A 26855-nucleotide genomic window follows, 5' to 3' on the forward strand; every position below is an offset into this window, starting at 1 on the left:
AACTGATAAGGATTGATACTAGTAATAGATCAAAACTGGAATTGAATTTTATATTGATGAATATTCAAATGTAAATCGATACTATTACATCGATTTTCAAGTTATGAAATTCCAATGGTAGAGTCGACCAAAACCTTATGCTAAAATTTCAACCATCTCTTTCAAATTTCAATACTCAAAATTGATAGCACAGTTTGAAAGGGGGGCCAAATTTTAAAATTCGATTCATTTTAAGCTTAGTTTTCATCGGATAATTCATCGATCTTACGCTACAAAACCTGCCTCCTCTACTGGTAGTAGATTACATTGATATTACCTCTACAAACAACATGCTGAAACCAAACAAACATCTGAGATTCAGACCAAGATTTGCTACCAATGTGAGTTTAGACATCGATCCATTGTATTTAACAATCCGAGATATTCGTCTGGAAAGTAGCAAACAAATTCAGTTTGAGCCATCTTTGCGACATCCAGCACCATAAGTTAAACCGTTGACACCTTGCACTCCAGCCGAGTTTAAAAGTTGCATTCCCTCTTCCCCCATCTGCTGAACTTCAGATGGCGATAAGATTCTGATGCATTTTACACAACCAACAAACTCCCTGCAATATGCCGCGCCCCGTTAGATTTTCAAGAAATAAATCAAGTATTACAATGAGCTGTTTTGACAGTTTGAGCAAGAGTTTTTCTCCATACGAACTTATTCTTATCGAATAGAGAAAGATAAGTGAGACTTACTCCCATGGATCGTCTCCCACAAGAAGAACGTCATTTTCGAAATCTACATACACTAGCTTCCATCCAGAGCTTGAGTCATTGAGCAAGTCCTTGAGACTGAACATTTGCTCGATTTCTGAACGCAGCTCATTATAGTTTTTAAAACTTGAGACATCAATCGACCTCCCAACAGATCCTGCCTTTTGAATCTGTCAAGAAACATTGTATCGTAAATGTGTTGATTGCATTTTTCAAATCGTGCAACTTCCACCTTTATGTATGACAAAAAATTTACAATAATTCTAGTGTTGTGAAAATGGCTACCTTTGTGTAAGTTCGGAATCGTGTGGTCATCTGCTGCCACGAACTATGCTGCAAAAGATTGTTGTCTTCAAAATCCACATTGCTCGAAGAAGTCCCTCCCGAGTTGTCTGCATATTCTTGCAGAGGAACATTCTGAGAATCTGCAAGGCTGGCTGCCGTTATCTGGGATTGGATGTCTTGGTTTGGGCAGAAGTTATTGACAAGATAATCAGACGGATTCTGGAAATTGATATTCTTTAGCGTGCAAAAATTATCCAACAATGTGCTCGAAACAGAAGGACCAACTATCGTGCTTCCACTGTTACTTCCATCAAGATTGAGGCAGCTATATATGTCACTCTGATTATGGTTTTCATCTGATAAGTCTTTCATCCCACACGAACTGTATTGAAGATTAGGCATGCCTTGACGGGGTAACAGGATAGGAAGTTCAGCATGGGAAACAGCTTTTACTTCGTTAAACTGAGAATCCCACAAGTGTTGGTCCACAGAATAGGGCATCGGATAAGACATATCGGATAGTGTAGCAGGTAGTTCGGATTTCTCCAACATGGACAACGATCCCGAACTCCGAACAGATCCAGATTGAGGTCGTGGTTGAGAGATCGGGTCAAATTCAAACTGTCCAGGATATTGAAGATATGTAGTGGCACTAGCGGACTCAACTACTTGGTTCGGATCGATTCCACCCCGTGAATGTGTGGTCCACAAACTTGTTTGTGAAGCTAATGTGCCATTAATCTGGTTTGTGACCATGCAATCACTTACCGCAGCTTGCGAAGGCAGCTGGTCCATGGCAAGCATAGGTTCCAACTTAGACGACTCAGAAACAGCTCCTGATGTTTGGTTCCCGAGTTTTTTGGGTGATGATGGTTTTCCCGGTACTAAAATACTGTAGTTTGAGATATTTTGTTGGGTTACAACACTTGGAGGATGGCTTTGTCCTTGAGGAAACACATTATCCAGAGGGGTCGACTCAGGTTTCCTGATTGTCGGGTGAATCAATGACTTAGCTTCTGGGAGAACATCTTTGACTGAGAAGTCTTGCATAGGAGGTGTATTATCTAAAGGAGTCACCAAACTGTGAGGTTTTATAAGCATCTTCATTAGTTGCTCAGGCCATAGGCTCGAAATTGAGGGGCATTGAAGATCTCCTGGTGAAGCATCTGGAACTCTGAGGAATGGCCTATATGTCAACATGTCGCCCCACTCTGGTTGTACACCTGACACAAGACAGCTATGTTTATTACCACATCGGAAGACAAGACATATTAATCATTGTGGAAAGCAGAAAATTACCTAAGAAAGCCGAGTGGAATGGACGTTTTAGATTGGCTGTTAGTGATGGAAAAATGAAGAGACTTTCAGGAGTTTCCACTTCCCATGGGCTAACTCTATTTGGCTTGTCACCGCACCCCGGCTCATCCCACTCAACCTGTCATTTAAGATGAGTATGAAGTCAAACAATGCTTAAAATAGTAAAATCTTAAGCATTAAGTTTAATCACCTGAAGACTGCGCCACTTCGAGTTGGGCCATCTCAATGGATCAAGATCGCTTATTCCAACAATTGTGCCCATGTATCTACAGAAACAATGGAAAAACTTCAAAGAACAGAATGGCTGTAAAAAAAGAGGTAAAATGGAGCTAGTCGTGAAAATATTGCTTTCTTAGTGCAAACAGTATCAATTTTACCTTCTTTTACTTGATTCTTCGGTTTCAAACATCATACCAAACCTCATACCCACAGAGAGTTGGGTGCCATACAATGCTTTTCGATACTTGGCCAATGGGATGACGAATTCCGAAGGGCAGGCCCTGAAAATTCTTCAAACTTTAGAATGATCTACTTGAAACTTTTTATTTCCATATCAATATCAGGCCTCAAGTCCAATGTATTCAAATTATTTTTGAAAAATGGATTTGGATACCTTGGATTATAGAAGATTGAAAAGGAGCTTCTGTTAGCTGAAGCATGAGCAGCAGCAGCAAGGATTCCTATGTGCATGCTATCAGCAGACAAAACTGAAGAAGGCAGTGTTGTTTGCTGACGATTAGCACGCCGCACTCCCAGCAACAATTGCGACTTTTCATCTCTGGAATAAAATTTGGTGATATTTACATTCATCTTGGAATGAATATATACAAATGATACAATTATGGTATAGTAAAATCCAGGAGTCATCTCAAGTGTTGTACCTGATAAACAAGACGGCGTCACCAGCTCTGAGCCGCTTCGCACCAACAAACATACTCCAACCAGTGGTGAGAAGATGCCGCTTAGGTTGCCCTAAACAAGATGGGAATATGTATGATTCCAAGAAAGCATTTCATTTCCATAATATAACACAATAGAAGGAAATTTTTAGAAACCACGAATAAACCTATGAAGCAAAAGGAACGAGAAAATGTTACAGCAAGCTTACCCCTGTATATATGACGGAAGGTCCAGGTATTATCATGCAGATCTCGGACAATTAGTTCTTGAGTTGGAGGTTGCATAGAGTAATCCTGAAAAAAATTAAGAATGATTTAAATGACAAATTTACGGAAGTAAATTAATCATCATCATACACACGTAGGTACTAGAAGATAACAGAGAAACAAAAAAAAAAGCCACACCAATTGTGGAAAGAGCTTTTCTGCAGCTCTCCGGGGTACTGAGAAGCCACCATGCGTACTAGTATCACTGGCCGTTAAAGTCTTGCAGAAGAATTCAGTTGGATGTTTACTGGGCTTCAGTCCAAAGTCCGGTATGGAAAATACATCTTTTTCCTGAAAAATATAGGACAGATCAAAGGATAATCCCCACTCAATATTTTTAAAATTATCTCTCGATACACGCTAAAATGTGGCTAGACTTACAGAGTTGACTGGCTGAAGGTTCATTTGAGCATAGATCTCATCTGTGTCTTTGTCCGCCTATTAATAAAAAAAACCGACGTACTCAGAATAAGGTCCACTTATTCAGTATAAAATCCATTCTTTCTCCATAAATATATGCAAGTTTGTACACATATTTATATGTGAAGAGAGAGGCATACATGAAGTGTAACTTTGTGCACTTGGCACAACAACTGAGAGGGGAGATTTGGATAGTTGGGTATTTGTGATGTTGCTGCCCTATTGGTGGAAACTGCAACCTGTTGCAAACAATAGTTGTATGGTTTTCCACAACTCAGGCATAAACTCGGATAATAATTCAAGATACACACACAAAATTGCCTTTAAAAGTTAAAACTGCCTCAACACATAGTTTGTTCTAATTTCAAGTTTTTCAGATGCCAATAAAAATTATATGCATGCACAACAGAATAGGATTTTTTCAGATGCCAATAAAAATTTATATGCATGCACAACAGAATAGGATTCTTTGAAATCAGAAAAGTATCTGTCCTGTGGGAAAGCCAGAAATTCATGTACTGTGGGAAAAAGTTTAAATTCCAATTTCCATTCGCTGCCAACAATAAAACCATGATTTCTTCATCCAAATACACGCGATTCTAGAATCTCGGACCAAAGAAGCCTGAAGGAGTGGAATTAAACTTGCATATGATTTTTTGAGTAACATTTGAAACGGTCAAATTATGCCGAATCCCACAGCGTTTGGCACATTTTTCTTGCAGAACGTAAATCGGGAGAATCTTGATAATAATCTAATATAACCGGTAAACCTTGAATTTTACTTTTTTTTTACTCAACCATGAAGCAAAACAGTAACAATATTCCATCATCGGTCATTCTGCATCCTCCAAAGCAGACCCGAGAATTTAGCAGAGGCAACATAATGCATTCATTATAGCGGTGAATCATACATAAATAACATATTCAATTAATTTACTTTTTTTTTTGTTTCAGGATTCACTGCCCTGCCCCTAATGGATTTCCTCTATGTAACAATAGTTTAGCAGCAAAAACTATAAAAAGAAACAAACCTGTTCACTATGTCCTTGTGGAAGATAATACACAAGGCTTCCAATCTGAGGTAAGTTAACCAGTGGACCAGCACAAGCATGCCATAATTCAGAATTTATTGGTTTCCTTATACCTGCCATACACATATACCATTTCCATGGATTTAGAAGAAAACTATAGAAAATGACAATCTTGAACCCATAATTTTCAGTGGGGACCATCTGTATTTTAGGTGGAAAAACTATGCATCATATTAGCATTTTCCATTTCTTCACAAAATAATTCACAGAGAGAGTAAGAAATTGAAAGGGAGTAAATTTACCATTTTGATCCTGCAATTCTTTCAATAATTTCATCCCTTCAAGCAAATTTTCCGCTCCACTGATCAAACCTACTGGTTTGAGTTTTTCTTCAACTGAACCCATTTGTGTATCAGTGTATGGATATGCATATGTCTCTTCCCCACCCTTCTCTACAATCCCAAAAAAACTCCAAAATTGCCCATACTTTTGTATCGCAGAACTAAATCAAGCACAAAAATTGGATATTTCCACCCAACATGAAGAAAAGGAAAGGAGACTAGACTACCCTACCCCACAACAAGAAAACACAACATAACCCTTCAAGAAATCACACAATATTTTCTTGGTAAAACAGAAGAATAAGACCAAGACAAATACTCAGAGAATCTAGTAGCACGAAAGGAACCAATCAAACAACAAAGACAGCATGCCTCAAGAATCCAAAACCAAGAAACCAAACACACACTGAAAAGCTCACTGAAAAATCTAAGTGGGGCTCCCTCTTCTACTCATTCCACCAATAACCCCACATCGGACAACAAAAGGAAATAAAAGTGAACCAAAAAACAAATGATCATAACCTCAAAATTATTTAGAGGGGTCAGTTTTCTTGCATCAAGCACGCCTGCCAAAGCATGAGTGGTCGGATTATCGAGTGCTTTCACCCGCGCCCACCCCCCCCCACCCCCCACTCTTTTCCCCTTTATTTTTCTCCTCAAAAGATATCGACCTTTCAATGGCCTTTGAGAAAAACAAAGCAAGACCCGTCTCCACTTTGCCTCTCTCAATCAAAACAACACAAAAAGATTCAATCTTTTTTCCACTGTTGTTGAATCTTGTTATTATCCGATAACTTTACTGATAGGGTCGGCTTAAAACTGGGGAAGAGAGTGCATGCCTTAATTAACTGCGGACACTTCCGCTGAAAATAGTTGATCCTGTGGCAGCTTTAGGCTGAGAAATTTGTAGCTGAAGAAACTAGAAAAAGAAAATGTGCAATTAAGCAGCAGACGTACGCTATTCCCACACGAAAATTCGTACTCACCCATTGAGTCAGAATGCATTAAACTATGTGTAATATAAACTACCTTTTGCTTGTATTTTCACACTTTCCGTTTAATAAACAAGAGAGAATGTAGTTTAATTAGTTATTCATATTCACCCACACACACGTATACATATACTATGGTTTTTTAATATTTTTTGGCTTTAAATTTAGATAAAATAAAATAAATCATTAAAAAAAAAGTTCCTTGATGGATTTACAAATTAATCATGGGATTGAACCATAATCAAACATCGAGAAGATATCCACGTTGATCATCAAATTCGTTCAAGAAAAACGAGACATATAGTAGTTTTTATTGGTAAGAAGGAGGATGCTGGTCTTGATAACAATACAGATACTAATATACCCGATCAAACAGACGAAGAAGCAGCTTTGGTATCGTTATTCACGACAATCGGATTTTCAATGAGGTATAATCAAAAGTTTTTTTGGAAAATTATTTAATTGTTAATTTCTTGAAATATAAGGAAAAAATTAAGACGTTATTAGTTTGAAATGTGCCAAAGAGATCAAAATAAGAACATAAAGGGTAACTCTCAACACCTAGTAGGAGATATTGTGATGGAAGTAAAAAGTTCAAAATAGAAACTACAAAAGTCTTTCGGATAACATTTATTGTAGATAGACATCGAAAATTTTTTATTAAATTAATCTAGACACTTTAGTCGGGTCGAATCTATTATAAGTGAATTTATTTGAACATTTATCTTATTCAGATGTAGTAAGTCTCTTGTAAGATGGTTTTACAGATCTTTATTCATGAGACGTGTCAACGCTGCTCATATTTATAATAATAAGTAATATTTTGAAATAAAAAGTAATATTTTTTTCATTTGTGATTCAAATAGGAGATGTGTCTCATAAAAAATTTTGTGATTCAAATAATACTATCATGGATGTCAAAGGAAACCTAACCTAGAATTTCAAATTTTCTATAGATCATTAACATCTGTCACAAGGTCGGTCAATATATTCGAGTTAGGGTTTCCTAGATCACAAATTTTTGTGCTATGTTTGTGATTTCATTATCGAAGATAAAAGTTTAAAATTGTTTTGTAAGTGATTGTAATGGACTCTTATAATAATTTGGATTAACTATTTTTGTGAAATGAGTATATATATATATCATTGACGTTTTATGATAGAGTTAGACCCGTTAGAGCATAGCTTGGATGTATCGCAATATCAATTGATGATACATGTCTCTCGTCTGAGAGAACAAGTTTTTTTCATGTAGAAATATGCATATACTTAAAAACACGAACAAACATGATTAGAAGACGCTGAGATTTTTTTACGCCCTTCAACACTCAATTACAACCCATAATTGAAATCTAACAAATTAATTGATTTATAAGAATTAATTTGATTCATATGACAAGAACTGAATTCTCTTGTGTTCAGATCAAAGTACAAATACCTAAAAATTCCAGTTTTGTAATAAAATAAAATAACAATGTAATAGAGATAGATAGGGGTGTGAAGGGCAGGTAATATTAAGAGAGAAGTACTTTAACGCGTAGATTACGAGGTTTTCTTCCTCTCATGTTTGGGNATAGATTAATTATTTTATTATTGTCTCTTGTTTATCAAAATATTAATTTTTGAAAATATAATATAATTATTTTAGTAGAACCCTAAGGTTATAAGATTTGCAAAATATTAAAAAGAAGTATTCATTTATGTAATTAGCTAGATATATTGTGTTAAAAGATATTTAAAATATGTTCAAAATTATATCATGTCTCCAAGCGGCTATTCTAGGGTACTGAAGTGCACATCGAATAAAACTGACACAAGTAATTTTATCGATTGAAGACTTTAGAGATTACAATTTTTTGTAAAAACTCTATTTAATAGGATTTACCACTATCTAACTGAAACTCCTACTAACTCACTCAACTTGACAAAATTGACCATTACACTTACTATCAATTACAAATATTTTAGAAAGAAAATATAAGCACACAAAATCCCTAATGATATGATGAAATCACATTAGTTAGGCTCTTGAAAGATTGGGAATGCTTAAATTTTATCAAAGATGCGAGATCACTAGACTGACTGATATCTTTATTTATTTATACATTTTGATCAAGTAGTCGGTAAAATAAAACCTGATATTTGTTCCTAATAGACTAGCAATAGGTCACATTGATTTTCACGTCACTGTCATTTCTGACAATAGTACACTGAGAGTAGTGCTCACAGAATTTTTGACATTATATCAGAAATCAGAAACTATTAAAATACAGAAAACTTCATCCGACAATTCAGATGAGTTCTCATTCTTAACACGTAGCAAACTGATTGATTTTTAGTTAATGTTTGCATGTACAGTCTGACATATATTGATTTATGATTCGCTAGGCTTCGCAAATCATTCATCTTTTTAATGTCAGTTGAACTATGAATATAAACATATTTCAGTTCAATAGATCTCGAGAAACAATTAAGTAAATTCAGTTGTTTTTTAAATAAAAACTTCAGTTAACCTTTTGTTAAACCAAAAATATTTAATTGATCTAACATACTGATATAATAAAATTGAGAAAAAAATAGTACTATTATTATTGTTTTTTTATGGGTGTAGAATTATTATGGTTTTTTTTAACACGTATACTTATTATTGTTATTATCATTATTGGTATGATTATTACAAGTTATTACTCCTACAACGAACATTCAAAAATCCATTACTATACAAAAAAATCCATTACTATTAATATTATAATAATTAAATATTTAAAATTTTATTTTTTATTGAATAAAAAATAATTTTTTTATATTATTGTAATATTAAATTTTACGATACTCTAATAAAGTTTAAAATTATTTTTTAAAATTTTAATACAATCTTTAAATTAAAAAATTAATTAACAAAAAAATTATACAGAGTAATACACTATTATTAAATTATTATATATTATTTTGAGGATAAATTTATTTATTATTTCTTTTGGGCTATGTCGGAATTAGATGTAAAATGTCAGATTTTTTTGACCGTTCTGCGCGCGTGGTTCCACTGCCTGTTAATGCTACGGAGGCACAAGTTAGCATTCAGTATCTAAGTAATTTTTTTTACAAAATAATATTTGATAACACTACAAATTTAATTTTAACTCTCTATAAAAATAAATTTACATTTGTAACTTTTTATTATTTAAATAAATATATAATTTTATCAATCAAAATAATCATGTCTTCTCTGTCTACCAAATTAGTACCTATTATGGTGTTTCATATACTTGATTTCGCTATTTGAATACTGCAAATGTATAAAAAAAAATATTATATTTTTTAGCAATCACCATAAATTCAGTTATTGTTGATATTTTCATTAAAAATGCATTATGATGACTTATTCATGTCATTTTAATTTTTTAAAAACATAGTTTCTCATTAATCATGAAATAAGATTAAGTACTTATTTTGACCTATAAAGTATTTATTTGGGAGTTCCGGATGCTTGATTTAGCTGTTTGAATATTCCAAATGTGTAATAAAATACTAGATCTTCGAACGATCACCATAAATTCAGTCATTGTTGGTTTTTTTTTTTTATTGAAAATGCATTAAGATGTCTTATTCATGTAATATAATTTTTGAAAAAACACGGTTTTTCACTCATCGTGGAATAAGAAAAAATACTTATTTTGATCGATAACATGCCTATTTTGGGGTTCCAGATCTTTGATTTGGCTATTTGAATACTCAAAATATGTAAGAAAATACTTGAATTTCAAGTAATATTGAGTGACTTTTGATAGACTAAGTGTAAGAAAATACTTGAGTTTCAAGTAATATTAAGTGATTTTTGATAGTTTCATCTATGAAGTGAAAATATAATACATAAATTGGTACAAAGAATATCTAATTAGAGTCTACAAATACTTGATTTTACTTCATAATTATTCATATCCAATTATTTGAGGATGTCAAAATATAGTTTGAAGTTAATATTGAGTGACGCTGATGATGACATTCGTGAAGTAAAAATGTGATACCTGAATTAATACAATAAGACATAATTCAAGCCCACAAATACTTGATTTTTTACTATTTAAATACTCAGATTCGATTATTTAAAGATGTCAAAATATATAGTTTAAAGTTAATATTGAGTGGCCTTTGAAGATGAGATTTATGAATTAAAAATGTGATACTTAAATTGGTACAAATAGTATCTAATTCGATCCCACATATACTTGATTTTACCCTTTTAAGACTCAATTTTGGGATATAAAAAATAAAGTTTCGAATAATATTAAGTGACTTTTGATGTGTCATTTGTGAAGATAAAATATGATATCTAAATTGATATAAAAAAATATCTAATTCGAGTCTATCAATAATTGATTTTACTCCCTAAATACTAAAATTTAATTAATTTTTTTATATCAAAATATATAGTTTGAAGTTAATATTAAGTGGCCTTTGATGATGATATTAGTGAAGTAAAAATATGATACCTAAATTAATACAAATAATACATAATTCGATTCCAAAAATACTTGATTTTACCCTTTAAAAACTCAAATTTGATTATTTGATGATGTCAAAAAGTATAGTTTGAAAGTAATATTTTCTATAGTGACATTCGTGAATTAAAAATTTGATATCTAAATTGGTACAAGGAAAACCTAATTCGAGTTACAAATAGTTGCTTTTACCCCTAAATACTCGTATTCGATTATTTGACGATGTCAAAATATTTAATATAATGGATTTGAAACACATTGAAAAATTAAATGACAAGAATTAGTCATGCTAGTCGATGTACCATGATTTGTGTTTTATTAAAGCTCAAGTACATAACTCTATAATTTGGAACTCCATCGAACGGCGGCGTTTAGTTCACCATGAACTTTTCATTTATGAATACAATCGATCGATTAAATTACTACACTATTATATGATATTAAATGAAAAAAAATTAATTAAAGTACGATGATGTACAATAATCTATTCACTCATTATTACTTGTCATTTAATTAAACCATTTATTTGTCGTCAGTTTAGTTCCTCTTAAATAAAGAACAATTTAATTTGTATCAATGATCATCAGATAATATACATACACACACACACACACACACACACATATATATATAATATTTTCCCTTCCAAATTTATAAATAATTTCTGATAAATTTATTATTATTATTATTATTTTATTACATGGGAACAAGCCATCACTATCTTTTGATTTGTACTAGGTAAATTTTAGGGTTATACGTAGTATCTGCAAATCATACCAAATCTGTTATTGTTCTAGTTTGAATTTTTTTTATTACAATGCACGCTGGGGAGGAGGATCGAACCCAGAGAGAGAGCCAGCTTAAGCTGGTTGGTGAGACCATTGGGCTAAAGCCCGATCTCTGTTCTAGTTTGAATTTGAAAAAGTGTAAAATATAAAAGTTATAGATCAGACAGAAAACAATCCACTATAAAACTCCCTTTGCGAGTGGTTGTGTGAGCTCCTCCGAATTTCATGCGCTTCTCCGATTGTCGGGATTTCGACGGCCGATCAATTTTTTAAGTATTTTTAGGTATTTCTGGAAATTTGGTAATTTTGGACATGTACTTTAATTAATATGAATTTTAAAGTGCCAATTAAAACTTCTCGATATAAGTTTTGTACAAAAACGGGTTTCAAAAGATTCCAACACCTACTACTGGTCCTAACCAGTGTAAAATCTCTCATATGATATTTATAAGAATTATCTTTGCTTTGGATTGAAATCAAGAGGAAAAGTAAGTTAACGAGATGAGGTTTTCTCTACCGTGATGTTTTCCCAATAGTTTCTTTAACAATATAGTTTGGAATTTGGCTTGAAATTTACGGTAAAGTTTATAAACTAATGATTATATATTGCATCATGTGGTGCATGCTACAATTTATTAGTCATATTGTACCGCATGTTTGAATTTCTGGATGTATTGGTTTTTGACTGATTATCGATCTGTTATTACTGATTGAATGACGGAATGAATTGAGCATGGACAACGGCCTATGTATCGGACGGCTAGCCCACTGGACAACTAGGTTTCGGCCCGGAAAGTGAGTCTAATGAACAACGAGTTTAAAATCCAGTATATGCTCTATCTGAACAACATGACTTATTCCAGAAATGTGAGTTCAACTTGGCTTGTAAATGATCGATTGTACGGATTTTACTTGAGTATGTGGGGAAAAGTGATACACCGAATATTGGTGGGAGTCACCTCTTTAACATATGATATTCATTCCAGAGTCTTTAACAGTCACTACATTTCACTTCACAGAATATTTTCATAACGATATGTTACTACTGATACATGTCGTCCCATATTGAATTATTGCACCGATGTTATCTTTTGATTTGTTAACTATCTATAAGCCCAATTTATTCTTCACTAAGTCCCCAAAAACTTAACCTATTTTTTTCTTTCTGTTTATTGTAAATTTCAGCTACATGATTTCAGGACTCTAAATAAGATGAAAAGTGGGGAAAATGAAAAAGTTCACTTACCAAAACTGTGACTCTTATGTTGAATCCATTTATTTTTTATTTTTTATAAATTAAAAAATTGTATACTCTTTCACCCACGAAAAATTAATTATGTGGTTGAAATATAAATTCTAACAATATTAATTAAACCATAAATGTGTACCCTCTATTACTATTAATTAAGCGATAACTTCCATTTACTATACAATGTTACAATTCGAAATATTTGAGTTATACAATTATCATTAATTTAATTTTTAGTAAAACGTGAAATGTTCGATCGTATAATTTCTTCTTAAATAATTTTAGCCACTAGATGAGATGAGATCAACGTCCACCTCAAAACCAACTCATCTATATAGCTTAGGTTTTGTACTTCAAAAATTGAAAGCTTAGATTTCAGAAATAAGAAAACCTACAATTTTTTTCTTGGTTTTTCAATTCTCCCTCCTTTTCATCCTTTCATTTTTGTTCTCGATGCCATTCCAGTTGAATCTTTCCATATCAATTTCCATAAAATTCTCTCTTCCCATATTTGCCCACTGCCACTTCTCAATACTTCTAATTTTCTTCGATTAAAATTAGACTATTCTCCGGTTTAAAATCACATAAGATCTTCCTGTAGTTTATGTTACACACGTGCAACACATATTCTCGTTCGCACGAGTGATGTAGAATAACGACACAGCCATAAAATAAAAATATTATTACAAACACCATAATTTTAAAATAACTACTTAAATTTTTATCTAATAGGTTATAAAAAAGCTTATAAATATCGAGCGCTTGTCACTTTACTAAAAGTTATAGTTGTTACTAACGGTGCGACTCAAATATTTTAAACCGTACAACATCTTGAGCACTACTTCCCAGCAGGGACAATTATTACACCAACAATCTCTCTCTAAATAATTACACTCATTGCAATCAATGAAAATCAAAACCGTGAATTTGACTCTGATATCAATTGTAGAACCAAGTGCTTGTCACTTTGCCAAAAGTTATAGTAGGTGATAACGGTGCAATTTAAATCTTAATTTAAAATGTTGCAAAATAACAAGCATATTGATGGCATGATTACTCGTAGAAATTGTATCATATAATGTTTATTTGAACGCAACACATTGTTAGCTCACGCAACTTCCATGACAAGAAATAAATTCCTTTATTTTTAACACCCACAAAAACCCATTCTTATACTATATACGTCGAAAAAAATATTTATATATTAATATTATTAAATCATCTATTTGCATTTTAAAAAAATATAATAAAGGTAAACTAGGGTACTTATTGTATAAAAATATTTTGTGTTTAAGATATAAGTGTTGTGTGCGATGTTATAACACCTAACGCAACATGCAGCGGAATAAATAATTTTAACACATAAATAATTTATGTAGGTAAATTAAGAAACAAATAATTATACACAAATGATCACATTTGTTCAGTGCCTCTGTGACAAAAGATTCATTATAAGATGTATTCAGTTTACACACAAAAGAAATAACAGTGAATAACTAAAAACAAACTTCTTTCACATAACAGGGAAGTAAAGTGCATAATAAATTACTAACACAAAAAACCAAATAAAAATTGACACAAACTTTGTGAACCAAAATTCAGTTTAATAAACAACACTCTAAGCAACAATTTGGAGAGCAAGACTTGACTCCTTGATTTATTCAGAGAAACACACAAGTTTCTCGTTCTCACTTGCTCTCTCACTCTTGCACCCCTATTTGTCGGCAAGACTTTTCAAATAGGGCCAATCAAAGAAAAAAAAACAAATAAAACGTGGGTTATGTTTGAATAATTCAGAAGGCAGAAATTTCCACTGGCGGAAATTTCGTGGAAGGATGGAAGACGCGTTTTATACGCGTCTTCACACTGACAAAAGGCTCTATAAATAGAGCTCTCCCATTCATTCTGAAATCATCCCTTCTTCGAGTTTTCTCTCATCTTATAACATTCTATAATATTTGTGAGGTGTTTGTTCTCCTGTATTAAGAGAGTGTGTGTTCTCTTTGGTAACACAGTGAGTGAGTTGTACACCACAAAATATTATAGTGGAAATTCTTTTCATCTTACCCGTGGTTTTTACCCTAATAATTTTTAGGGGTTTTCCACGTAAATCTCGGTGTCCAATTTATTCTTTATTTTCGGGTTTATGATCTCAAATTCCGCACGTGGGACCAACAAGTGGTATCAGAGCCTTGGTTTAAAATTTCTAAAAATTCTGAGTATGCTCTGTGGTTGCAGCCTAAACTGATCTTCCACATCAGAAATGATTTTTTGAGATTTTTTTATTTAAGGCGGGATTATTTTGTCCAATCTACTAAAATTGTTGTAGACATAATGGTGGGCAGGTACGAGATAGCAAAGTTCAATGGAAGCAATTTTATGTTGTAGAAAATAAAGATACAAGCAGTTTTAAGAAAGGAGAACTGTTTGGCGGCTATTGGATATAGACCGGTGAAGATTACAGATGATGGAAAGTGGAACGAGATGAATGACAACGATGTTGCCAATCTACACTTGGCTATAGCAGACGAAGTTTTGTCGAGTATCTCTGAGATAAAAACAGCCAAAGTTATCTGGGATACTCTGACAAAGATGTACGAGGTCAAGTCCCTACACAACATGATTTTCCTAAAAAGAAGGCTTTATACTTTTCGGATGGCGGAATCCTCATCGATGACCGACCATATCAACACACTAAATACTTTATTTGCCCAAATCACTTCCATGGGGAATAAAATAGGGGAAAATGAACGTGCGGAGCTTCTACTTCAAAGTCTACCAGATTCATATGATCAACTTATCATCAACATCACCAACAATATTCTTATGGGCTTTCTAAGATTCGACGATGTCTTAACTGCGGTTCTCGGTGAAGAAAGTCGGCGCAAGAATAAGGAAGACAGGTTGGTAACCTCGAAGCAGGCCGATGCTTTATCGATGATAAGAGAAAGATTTATGGACCGTGACTCCAGTGGGAGCCAAAGACGAGGTAGATCAAAGTCGAGAAGTAAGAAGAAAAATATTTACTGCTTCAAATGTGGCGGTAAAGGGCACTTCAAGAAAGAGTGTACGAGTATCGATAAAAGTTCTCAAGGAAATGTGGCCAGTACTTCAGGCAGTGGTGAAATATTATTCAGCGAAGCAGCAACAGTTGCAGAAGGCAGGCATAAATTTTGTGATACATGGATTATGGATTCAGGAGCGACGTGGCACATGACGTCTCGCAGAGAATGGTTTGATCATTATGAACCAGTCTCAGGAGGATCTGTATTCATGGGAAATGATCATGCCTTGGAAATCGCTGGGGTCGGTACTATCAAAATTAAAATGTTTGATGGCACCATTCGCACCATACAGGAGGTATGACATGTGAAAGGACTGACGAAAAATCTTTTGTCCTTGGGGCAATTGGATGACATCGGGTGCAAAACTCGTATCGAAAATGGGATCATGAAAATTGTGAAGGGTGCGCTTGTGGTTATGAAAGCGGAAAAGGTTGCTGCAAATCTGTATGTACTTTTGGGAGAAACACACAAGGAGGCAGAACTAGCTGTTGCATCAAATGGTTCAGCAGAAGAATTAACAGTGTTATGGCATAGAAAGCTCGGGCATATGTCAGAACGGGGGTTGAAAATTCTCTCAGAACGGAAGCTGGTGCCAGGACTTACAAAAGTGTCATTACCCTTTTGTGAGCATTGTGTTACCAGTAAACAACATAGATTAAAGTTTGACACTTCTACTGCCAGGAGCAAAAGCATATTGGAATTGATTCATTCGGATGTTTGGCAAGCACCGGTTGTATCCCTAGGAGGAGCGAGATACTTTGTCTCGTTCATTAATGATTTCTCTAGGAGATGTTGGGTGTATCAAATCAAGAAGAAATCAGATGTTTTCCAGATCTTCAAAGATTTCAAAGCGCGGGTTGAACATGATTCTGAGAAGAAAATCAAGTGTTTGAGGACTGACAATGGAGGAGAATATACCAGTGATGAATTTGATGCATATTGTCAACATGAGGGCATCAAAAGACAATTCACGACAGCTTATACACCTCAACAGAATGGAGTGGCGGAGCGGATGAACAGGACCTTGTTGGACAGAACAAGAGCTATGTTGAGGACTGCAGGTCTAGAAAAGTCATTTTGGACGGAAGCAGTCAAAACCGCTTGTTATATTATCAATCGTTCTCCTTCAGTGGCGATTGATCTGAAGACTCCGATGGAGATGTGGACTGAGAAGCTGACAGATTATTCTCATTTGCATACATTTGGAAGTCCAGTGTACGTTCTGTACAATGAACAAAAAGATCGAAGTTGGATTCAAAATCCAGAAAATGTATCTTCTTGGGTTATGCTGATGGAGTAAAGGGGTTTCGCTTGTGGGATCCTACTGTTCACAAGCTTGTCATCCGCAGGGATGGTATCTTCAAGGAAGATAAAATAAAAGGAGATAAAGGCACACTGAATTCAGAAACTACTATATTTCAGTTGGAAAATAAGACGGACGAAGGTCAAGTTTCTTGTGAAGCAGTACCAGAGCACGAAGAACAAGAACATGTTGAGTCTGAAGTTTCTAATGTAAGGCAGTCAACTCGAGACAGAAGACCACCAGGTTGGCTTTCAGATTATGTCACTGAAAGCAACATTGCATATTGTCTATTATCAGAGGATGGTGAGCCATCGAGTTTCCACGAGGCTACTCAAAGCTCGGATGTATCCTTGTGGATGATAGCAATGCAAGAAGAATTGGAAGCATTAGACAGGAATCAAACTTGGGATCTCGTTACACTACCACGAGGAAGGAAAACAATTGGAAACAGATGGGTCTATAAGATCAAGCGTGATGGCAATAACCAAGTGGAGCGGTATCGTGCTAGATTGGTGGTAAAAGGATATGCTCAGAAAGAAGGAATTGACTTCAATGAGATATTTTCTCCTGTGGTTCGGCTTACAACAGTCAGAGTAGTGTTGGCATTGTGTGCGGTGTTTGATCTACATCTAGAACAGCTAGATGTGAAAACAGCGTTTCTTCATGGAGATCTTGAAGAAGAAATTTATATGCTCCAGCCAGAAGGTTTTGCGGAAAAAGGCAAAGAGAACTTGGTTTGCAGGTTGAACAAATCTCTGTACGGTCTCAAACAGGCGCCGAGGTGTTGGTATAAGAGATTTGATTCCTATATCATGAGCCTTGGATACAACAGACTGAGTGCAGACCCTTGTACGTATTTCAAGAGGTCTGGTGATGATTATATCATTTTGCTGTTGTATGTGGACGACATGTTGGTAGCAGGCCCCAACAAAGATCAGGTCCAAGGATTGAAGGCACAGTTGGCTAGGGAATTTGATATGAAGGACTTGGGACCAGCAAACAAGATTCTAGGGATGCAAGTTCACCGAGACAGAAGTAACAGAAAGATTTGGCTTTCCCAGAAAAATTATTTGAAGAAAGTCTTGCAACGCTTCAACATGCAAGATAGTAAGCCAATTTCGACCCATCTTCCTGTTAACTTCAAGTTATTCTCCGAGATATGTCCTAGCAGTGAAGCAGAGAGGATTGAGATGTCTCGAGTACCATATGCATCAGCAGTGGGAAGTTTGATGTTCGCCATGATCTGTACAAGACCGGACATTGCTCAAGCAGTGGGAGCAGTTAGTCGATATATGGTGAATCCTGGACGAGATCATTGGAGCACTGTTAAGAGGATCCTTAGATACATTAAGGGTACCTCGAATGCTGCATTATGTTATGGAGGATCAGATTTTACACTCAGGGGCTATGTCGATTCAGATTATGCAGGTGATCCTGATAAGAGGAAATCTACTACTGGTTATGTGTTTATACTTGCAGGAGGAGCAGTAAGTTGGGTTTCAAAACTGCAGACAGTTGTAGAGCTATCTACAACAGAGGCAGAATACATGGCAGCTACTCAAGGTTGCAAGGAGGCAATATGGATTAAAGGTTATTGGAGGAGATTAGGCACAAACAAGAGAATGTTCATTTGCTTTGTGACAGTCAGAGTGCCTTGCACATCGCAAGGAATCCAGCCTTTCATTCCAGGACGAAACACATTGGAGTACAATTTCACTTTGTGCGGGAAGTAGTAGAAGAAGGAAGCGTGGATATGCAGAAGATCCATACGAAGGATAACATAGCTGATTTTCTGACCAAGCCAGTAAACACCGATAAGTTTGAGTGGTGTAGATTCTCAAGTGGCCTAACGAAAACGTAAGCAGCATGTAATGACAAGATTGAAAAGATGTGTGGAGATGTGTTTGATTCTCAATCAAATCTCCAAGTAGGAGAAATGTCTACAAGACTTTTCAAATGGGGCCAATCAAAGAAAAAAAAACAAATAAAACGTGGGTTATGTTTGAATAATTCAGGAGGCAGAAATTTCCACTGGCGGAAATTTCGTGGAAGGATGGAAGACGCGTTTTATACGCGTCTTCACACTGACAAGAGGCTCTATAAATAGAGCTCTCCCCTTCATTCTGAAATCATCCCTTCTTCAAGTTTTCTCTCATCTTATAACATTCTATAATATTTGTGAGGTTTTTGTTCTCCTGTACTAAGAGAGTGTGTGTTCTCTTTGGAAACACAGTGAGTGAGTTGTACACCACAAAATATTATAGTGAAAATTCTTTTCATCTTGCCCGTGGTTTTTACCCTAATAATTTTTAGGGGTTTTCCACGTAAATCTCGGTGTCCAGTTTATTCTTTATTTTCGGGTTTATTATCTCAAATTCCGCACGTGAGACCAACACTATTTACAACATCCATTCTTTGATATATATATATAGTCCTTCTGACCTTGAGATGATTCATTGAATAGATAACTACAAAACATATAAAAGAGAGTTTATTAGGAAATAAACTCTTTTAATAACAGAAGATTATATCTAGAGTTAGTATTATCTCTTCAATAATATTATTAGTGTAGAAAGGTAAAACTCTATTACTTGAGTATTTTGAAGCATAATATTATCAAAAAAATCTAATTTAGGAATAAATTATGTCTTACATGCCAATGCGTGTTTCTTTTAAATCTCCATCTTTTTGTCTTTTTGGACAAACATGCACACAAGTGTTAAAAGTTTCATATACAAACTGATCCACACAACTCGTCATGAGTTAGCGGCATATCTCCCACTGAATTCAATAATGTTAGATGAGATGTCAACAGAGGTGTTTGCAACACGAGTCGAGAACATTCATTAATTTGAAAATGACAAAGCACAAACAACAAACTAGCAAACACTAGAAACATCATAAAGATAAATGGAAAGAACTAGGGAGTTGCTCCAAAATGCATAGCTGTCAGTTAATTCTTTCGTATCTCCATGACCGATGCCGGAGGATCATGCTTCTGCATCTGTACTATTTCTCTATTTTCTTTACCAGACATTTTTGTTCCCCTTGCACCATCTTATCCCTTTTTTCTGACAAGAATGCACAGCCACATCCAGGAATAAGCGGTATTCAGCCACCTGAGCTTCGTAGTGTGTAATTAGTTCCTTGTCATAGAAAATCTGCTTAAGGCAAAAATCATTTTTTGCTTGTAGAAATCATGGTCCTAGGGCTGCTGCACAAGGGTTGGTTCAAAGGCTAGGGTGATCACGTGAGGGTAGGGAGTCGTGCACGCCTTGTGGTCGGGTTGGAGGGGTTGGGGGTTATAGGTCTTTTAAGCTCGGTCCAGTAGGATCCCTAGGGTTCAGATATGGTCCTATGATGGTCACCTACGGTCTGGTTGGGCTGGTTATTGGCTAGGGCTGAAGGGGTGCAAGGTTGGGAGGCTAGGGTTTCGTTCAAGTTAGAGCAGAATTTTCCAGCAACTTCCTAGGATTGTCCAAGGGTTTTAATTGACTTGATTTGGGTTGTATATGGTATATCTAGGTGTAATTAAGCTATGGTTTAAGTTTGGTAAAGTTTTGTTAAGTTTCGAGTCCATACGAGTCAAAACCGGGATGTACGTCTAAGTTTAAATACAGATTGAGAAATTAGTCGAGAAGCTAAATTTTACGTCTAAGAATTTTGCATGGGTGTATTTTAAGGTGTCATGGTAAATTTGGAATGATTTGGGTCGTAGTTTTGAGGTCAAAGGATAAATTGAGAAAGTTAGGGTTTCATGGGCAAAACAGTCATTTTACACCTGAAAAATGTTAGACGTCCTGACAGTGCCCTGAATTCTGTAATGAATGTTAAAATGTTTATGAAATTTTATGATGAAACGTTAATGCTAAAAGACATGTTGCATGCTTGGTTTAAAAGAAAAATTATAAGTGATGGAAATATGAAAAGTTGAAGTAGATGAATTGATTGTGACTAATACGATGATATGTAAAGTCAAGACTCGGTTGATGGGTGAGAGTGTCGCTGATGTTTCCGCTACCCGGTACCGTGGTAATACGTAGATGAATCCATCGATCTACAACTAATACGAAAGTCACAATTGAGGATCTGAATTCAATAAAAAGGGAAACATATATGTATATGATGAAAAAAAGTATATGACAAAAAGAAAATGTTTAAGTTATGCATGTTCATGAAAAACTATTTTCTTAAAAGTATTTTCACTGTTGTTTGTGAATGTATATGCAGTACTTGCTATCATGATTAAGGTTTGCTGAGTCAATAGACTCACTAGGTGTGATCGATGCAGGTGAATTTGATATTGGTGGAGGTCTTGATGGTTGAACTAGCTGGACTGAAAGTGCACAAAATCCGATTCGAGTTTTGATCGAGTTGCTCACGAGAAGTTTGAATCACTTGCACCCCTATCCCAAGTGGCAGCAGTCGCTAGTTAGAATATCAAAGTGATATCGAAAATGAAATCAAATTGTAATTTATTTAGGTTACATGTAGATTGATGAATTTGAACTTAAAACTTTCACATCTATAATAACAAATCAACTGGTACTTATTTGGATAAAATAACTTGACAACGGATTTCGAACCTAGACTAGTTCTTGTTTAGATAGTTATGATGAATTTTAAATACATCTAGATATATATGAAGCTATTTTAAATCACACTCTCTCAAATTTAAACGAGAGTTAAGTAATTTTTATCAAAAAATTCAGAAAATAAAATATAAATATTTGTTATATCATATTATATAGAAGTTTATAAATATTTTCAGATGGTGTCACGGAACAGTTGCAAATTGCAAAATGTGTACAAGTTTGTACGATTTAACCCAATAATCAACTCTTTTTTATTTTTTTTACCTTGTGATTGTACATTTCCTTAAGAATGTACAACACCTGAAAAGCAGCAAATTGCAGGAATCTTTTTTTGTCAGCGGGGTCCACATCCTCATCGCGCGTGCAATTGACCGCAGGGATTGGCGAGAAGATCCAATGTTAAATAAATATTTATCAAATATTCAAAACTTTATATATATATAAAACCATTTTAGGAGCTTTTTAACTGTTTATCGTAAATTTTCTAAAAATTTAATAGAATAAGTTAAAAATTTTTTTTTTAAACAAACTAATGTATCACGTGTCTTCAAGAGGCGTGACTTTCAAATTTTTTTTTTTTAAAAAAAACAAGTCACGCCATATGAGATGTCGTGACTTGCTTATTATTTTTTTAAAAAAAAGCAAGTCACGTCATCTCATATTGCGTTACTTGCTTTATTTTTTTTTAAAAAAAGTAAGTCACGCTTTTATCTTTTTTTTTTAAAAAATATAATAATAGTACAAGTGACATGTTTAAATGTTTGAATTTATTTTTTCACTTCCTGCAAATTTTTAATAATTTGATTTTTTTTTGGTTTTGCAGGTTCATTTTAGTTTCAACTTATATTAAAGGCGTATATACTAACATAAATTATTCTGTTAAATATAAAAGTTATAAATGAAATTATTATTAATGTTATACTAATTTTGTCGTGTTATTTAATTTTTTTTCAATTTTAATTATTAGGTGATTTTTTTAGTTATTACTAATTTTTGTAAAGAAATTTGAAAATCGTTCTGAGCCTTATTAATGAATAGATATTTATAGATAAATCTGATTTTTTTATAAAGTTTTGATAAATTTTCATTATCATTATTATTATTTTTAAAAAATGTTTAAAAAATTTATGTTATATGCTATTTTTTTCGTTGATATTATTGTTTTATAATAATTATATAATTGTATAGTATGATAATAATAATTTTAAATTTATTTGTTTATGTATATATTTGTTACACATTTAATATAAAAGATTATTTGTAAAATAAAAAATAAAATCACGTAGTATTTTGTTTAAAAATAAAATACACTATCTCATATAATTATGAGATACAATAAAAAAAATGTTTAATGATTTATTGTATTAATCGTAATAATTTGATGGTGAAATGAAAATATATGTGAGTTTGTGTAATTTTTTTTTAAAAAAAAAAGAAACGAAAAAAAAAGAAGTCATGGAAGTTGGTAGGCGTGACTTCTTTTTTTTTTATAATAAGAAAATTTATATTATTGGTGTAAAATAAATTAATCGTTATACTAATTTTTTTTATATACTACCTATATAAAACAACAACAATGAGTATTGTTATTATCATTTGCATAATATAAAATAATAAGAATAACTAATAATACATAAAAACATAATTAGGCATTTTAATCATAAACTCAAAACGTAAGATTATGATATATTCATAATTTATATTCGAATAGCCACGTAAATTAATTTATATCAACGCTTAAAAAATAGGCGTGACTTACTTTAAAAAAATTTAAAATTAAGCAAGTCACGCCATTGGAGATGGCGTGACTTGCTTTTATAAAATAAAATAAAATAAGCAATTGAAAGTTACGCCTCTTGAAGAGGCGTGACACCCTTTTTAAAAAAATTAATAATAATAAGCAAGTCACGCCATCTCAAATGTCGTGACTTGCTTTTTATTAAAAAATAATAATAAATTGAAAGTCACGCCTCTTCAAGAGGCGTGACACATTAGTTTGTTAAATTTTTTTTTAGCTTATTTAATTATACTTTCACAAAATGTACTGTAAACGGTTAAAAAAACCCACGATTTTAGAGTTGGAAAGATGTCTGAACAAATGTTTTAAAACAGACGATGTTATAGTTAAAAAAAATTAGGTAAAAACTTGTGTGAGACGGTTTCATGAGTCGTATTTTGTGAGACAAATATCTTATTTGGATCATTCATGAAAAAATAGTACTTTTTATGCTAAGAGTATTACTTTTTATTATGAATATCGTTAAGATTGACTCGTCTCGTAGATAAAAATTCGTGAGACCTACTCAAAAAATTAAGAAGATTTTTATACAATTATTTTATAAAAATCTTATAATTTCAGTCCAACCAGCGTAATTCATTAAAAATATAAAAAAATATCTCTCAAATGTTCTTTAAACCATACTTGGAGTATATTTTTTTAAAAAAAATTCAAAAATGTTTTTGAAAAATCTAATGTAAATACATACATTAAGTTTTTTTCACTTATAAAATATTAAAAATATTTTTAAAATACTCATAATAGAGCCTCAAGTTTTTAATTTTTTTTATTATGAGGGAATTCACACTCAAGATATCTCGATGTAGAATGAATCCGAACACATATTATTATTATTAAAATGAAATCAAATGAATGCAGCAATTTCTGACATTTTAGCCCAATCAGTTTGACTGCGAAAATGAAAAGACAAAATTATTATTATTATTATTATTATTATTATTATTATTATTATTATTATTATTATTAATCATTAATAAAGGTCAAAAAGCGAAGTAAAGAAGGATATTCAGAATGTGAATCGTGGGCAAAAAGTAAATACAATTAAATATAAAAAATAATTTGACGATAAAGAATACAATACAGAAAATGAAAAATTATATGTTTAAAAATTAATAATAATAACAACAAGAATAATAATAATAACAATAAAAGAAAGAGAATGTTGACGAAAATTGCAACAATCACCGTCTAAATTGTTGGTCTAATTTGATATAATAAATATGAAAATAAAAAATAAATTAAACACTGAGATTTACGTGAAAAACCCTTAAAATTAATAGGGTAAAAATTACGGACAAGATGAAAATAATTCCACTATAATATTTTATGGTGTACAACCACTCACTCTGTTTCCAAAAAACACACGCTTTCTTAATACATGAAAATAAACACATCACAAATATTATAGAACTAAGCACTCAAATGATATAGGATGAGAGAAAACTCGAAAAAAAGATGAAAGAAATGATCAAATTGTGTCTCTATTTATAATCGAATTTTGAGGTGTGAAACCGCGTGCATTTATTGAATTGCGTATGAAATTTCTTTCCTTCTGCAACTTTTCAACACAGCCTGCAAAATACGACCATTCATTTTCTCAAAATTAATCACTAAATGCATTTCCTGTTTGCTGATATTTCTCTCACTTAGAGATTTGATTGAGAATCAAACACATCTCCACGTATCCTTTCAATCTTGCCATTCTCTGCTGCTTACGTTTTCAATAGGCCACTGGAGGATCTACACCACTCAAACTTATCAGTGTTCACTGGCTTGGTCAGAACATCAGTTATATTATCCTTTGTATGGATCTTCTGCATTCCACGCTTCATTCTTCTACTACTTCCCGAACAAAATGAAATTGGACTCCAATGTGTTTCGTCCTGGAATGAAAATCTAGATTCCTTGCGATGTGCAAGGCACTCTGACTGTCACAAAACAAAGAAACATTCTCTTGTTTGTGCTCGATATCCTTCAATAATCTTTTAATCCATATTGCCTCCTTGCAAGTTTGAGTAGCTGCCATGTATTCTGCCTCCATTGTAGATAATGTCACAAATGTTTGCAATTTTGAAACCTAGCTTACTGCTCCGCCTGCAGGTGTAAATACATAACAAATAGTAGATTTCCTCTTATTAGGATCACATGCATAATCTGAATCGACATAGCCCCTGAGTGTAAAATCCGATCCTCCATAACATAATGCAGCATTTGAGGTGCTCTTAATGTATCTAAGGATCCTCTTAACAATACTCCAATGCTCTCGTTCAGGATTCGCCATATACCGGTTAACTGCTCTCACTGCTTGAGCAATGTCCGGTCTTGTACAGATCATGGCGAACATCAAACTTCCCACTGCTGATGTATACGGTACTCGAGACATCTCCATCCTCTCTGCTTTACTGCTAGGACACATCTTGGAGGATAACTTGAAGTTAACAGGAAGAGAGGTCGAAATTGTCTTACTATCTTGCATATTGAAGCGTTGAAAGATTTTCTTCAAATAATTTTTCTGGGAAAGCCAAATCGTTCTGTTACTTCTATCTCGGTGAACTTGTATCCCTAGAATCTTATTTGCTGGTTCCAAGTCCTTCGTATCAAATTCCCTTGCTAACTGTGCCTTCAATCTTTAGACCTGATCTTTGTTGAGGCCTGCTACCAACATGTCTTCCACATACAACATCAAAAATGACATAATTATCACCAGACCTCTTGAAATACGTACAAAGATCTGCACTCAGTCTGTTGTATCCAAGACTCATGATATAGGAATTAAATATCTTGTACCAACACCTCAGCGTCTGTTTGAGAGCATACAGAGATTTGTTCAACCTGCAAACCAAGTCCTCTTAGCCTTTTTCCGCAAAACTTTTTGGCTGAAACATATAGATTTCTTTTTCAAGATCTCCATGAAGAAATGCAATTTTCGCATCTAGCTGTTCTAGATGTAGGTCAGACACCGCTCATAATGCCAACACTACTCTGACTGTTGTAAGACGAACCACACGAGAAAATATTTTATTGAAGTCAATGTCTTATTTCTGAGCATATTCTTTTGCCACCAATCTAGCACGAAACCGCTCCACTTGGTTATTTCCATCACGCTTGATCTTATAGACCCATCTGTTACGAATAGATTTCCTCCCTTGTGGTAGTGTAACAAGATCTCAAGTTTTATTATTGTCTAATGCCTCCAACTCTTCTTGCATTGCTATCATCCACAAAGATACATCCGAGCTTTGAGTAG

General features: G+C 33.6%; 1 protein-coding gene across 1 annotated transcript; it reads right to left on the reverse strand.

The window, feature by feature from the left end:
- Positions 1-146: 146 nt before the first annotated feature.
- On the reverse strand, positions 147-6354 carry LOC140975200 (auxin response factor 5-like). Its single transcript, XM_073438776.1, has 14 exons — positions 5281-6354; positions 4979-5091; positions 4088-4186; positions 3909-3965; positions 3666-3818; positions 3470-3554; positions 3243-3333; positions 2975-3139; positions 2739-2861; positions 2552-2627; positions 2344-2479; positions 1045-2267; positions 742-929; positions 147-605 (listed from the first exon to the last, which is right to left on the reverse strand). The coding sequence occupies exons 1-14, from the start codon at positions 5381-5383 to the stop codon at positions 449-451; spliced, it is 2769 nt and encodes a 922-aa protein (XP_073294877.1). The 5' UTR covers positions 5384-6354; the 3' UTR covers positions 147-448.
- Between the last annotated feature and the right edge of the window lie 20501 nt (positions 6355-26855).

This window comes from Primulina huaijiensis, chromosome 4 (assembly GCF_012295235.1).
Source record: "Primulina huaijiensis isolate GDHJ02 chromosome 4, ASM1229523v2, whole genome shotgun sequence".
NCBI lineage: Eukaryota > Viridiplantae > Streptophyta > Magnoliopsida > Lamiales > Gesneriaceae > Primulina > Primulina huaijiensis.

Excerpts from the sequence above, each read along its gene's own strand:
- LOC140975200 (XM_073438776.1), bottom strand. The coding sequence starts at position 5,383 with ATGGGTTCAGTTGAAGAAAAACTCAAACCAGTAGGTTTGATCAGTGGA. Across the intron at positions 3,966-4,087 it reads TGCACAAAGTTACACTTCAT|GCGGACAAAGACACAGATGA; the intron begins GTATGCCTCTCT and ends TTTTATTAATAG. Across the intron at positions 2,862-2,974 it reads TCAATCTTCTATAATCCAAG|GGCCTGCCCTTCGGAATTCG; the intron begins GTATCCAAATCC and ends AAGAATTTTCAG.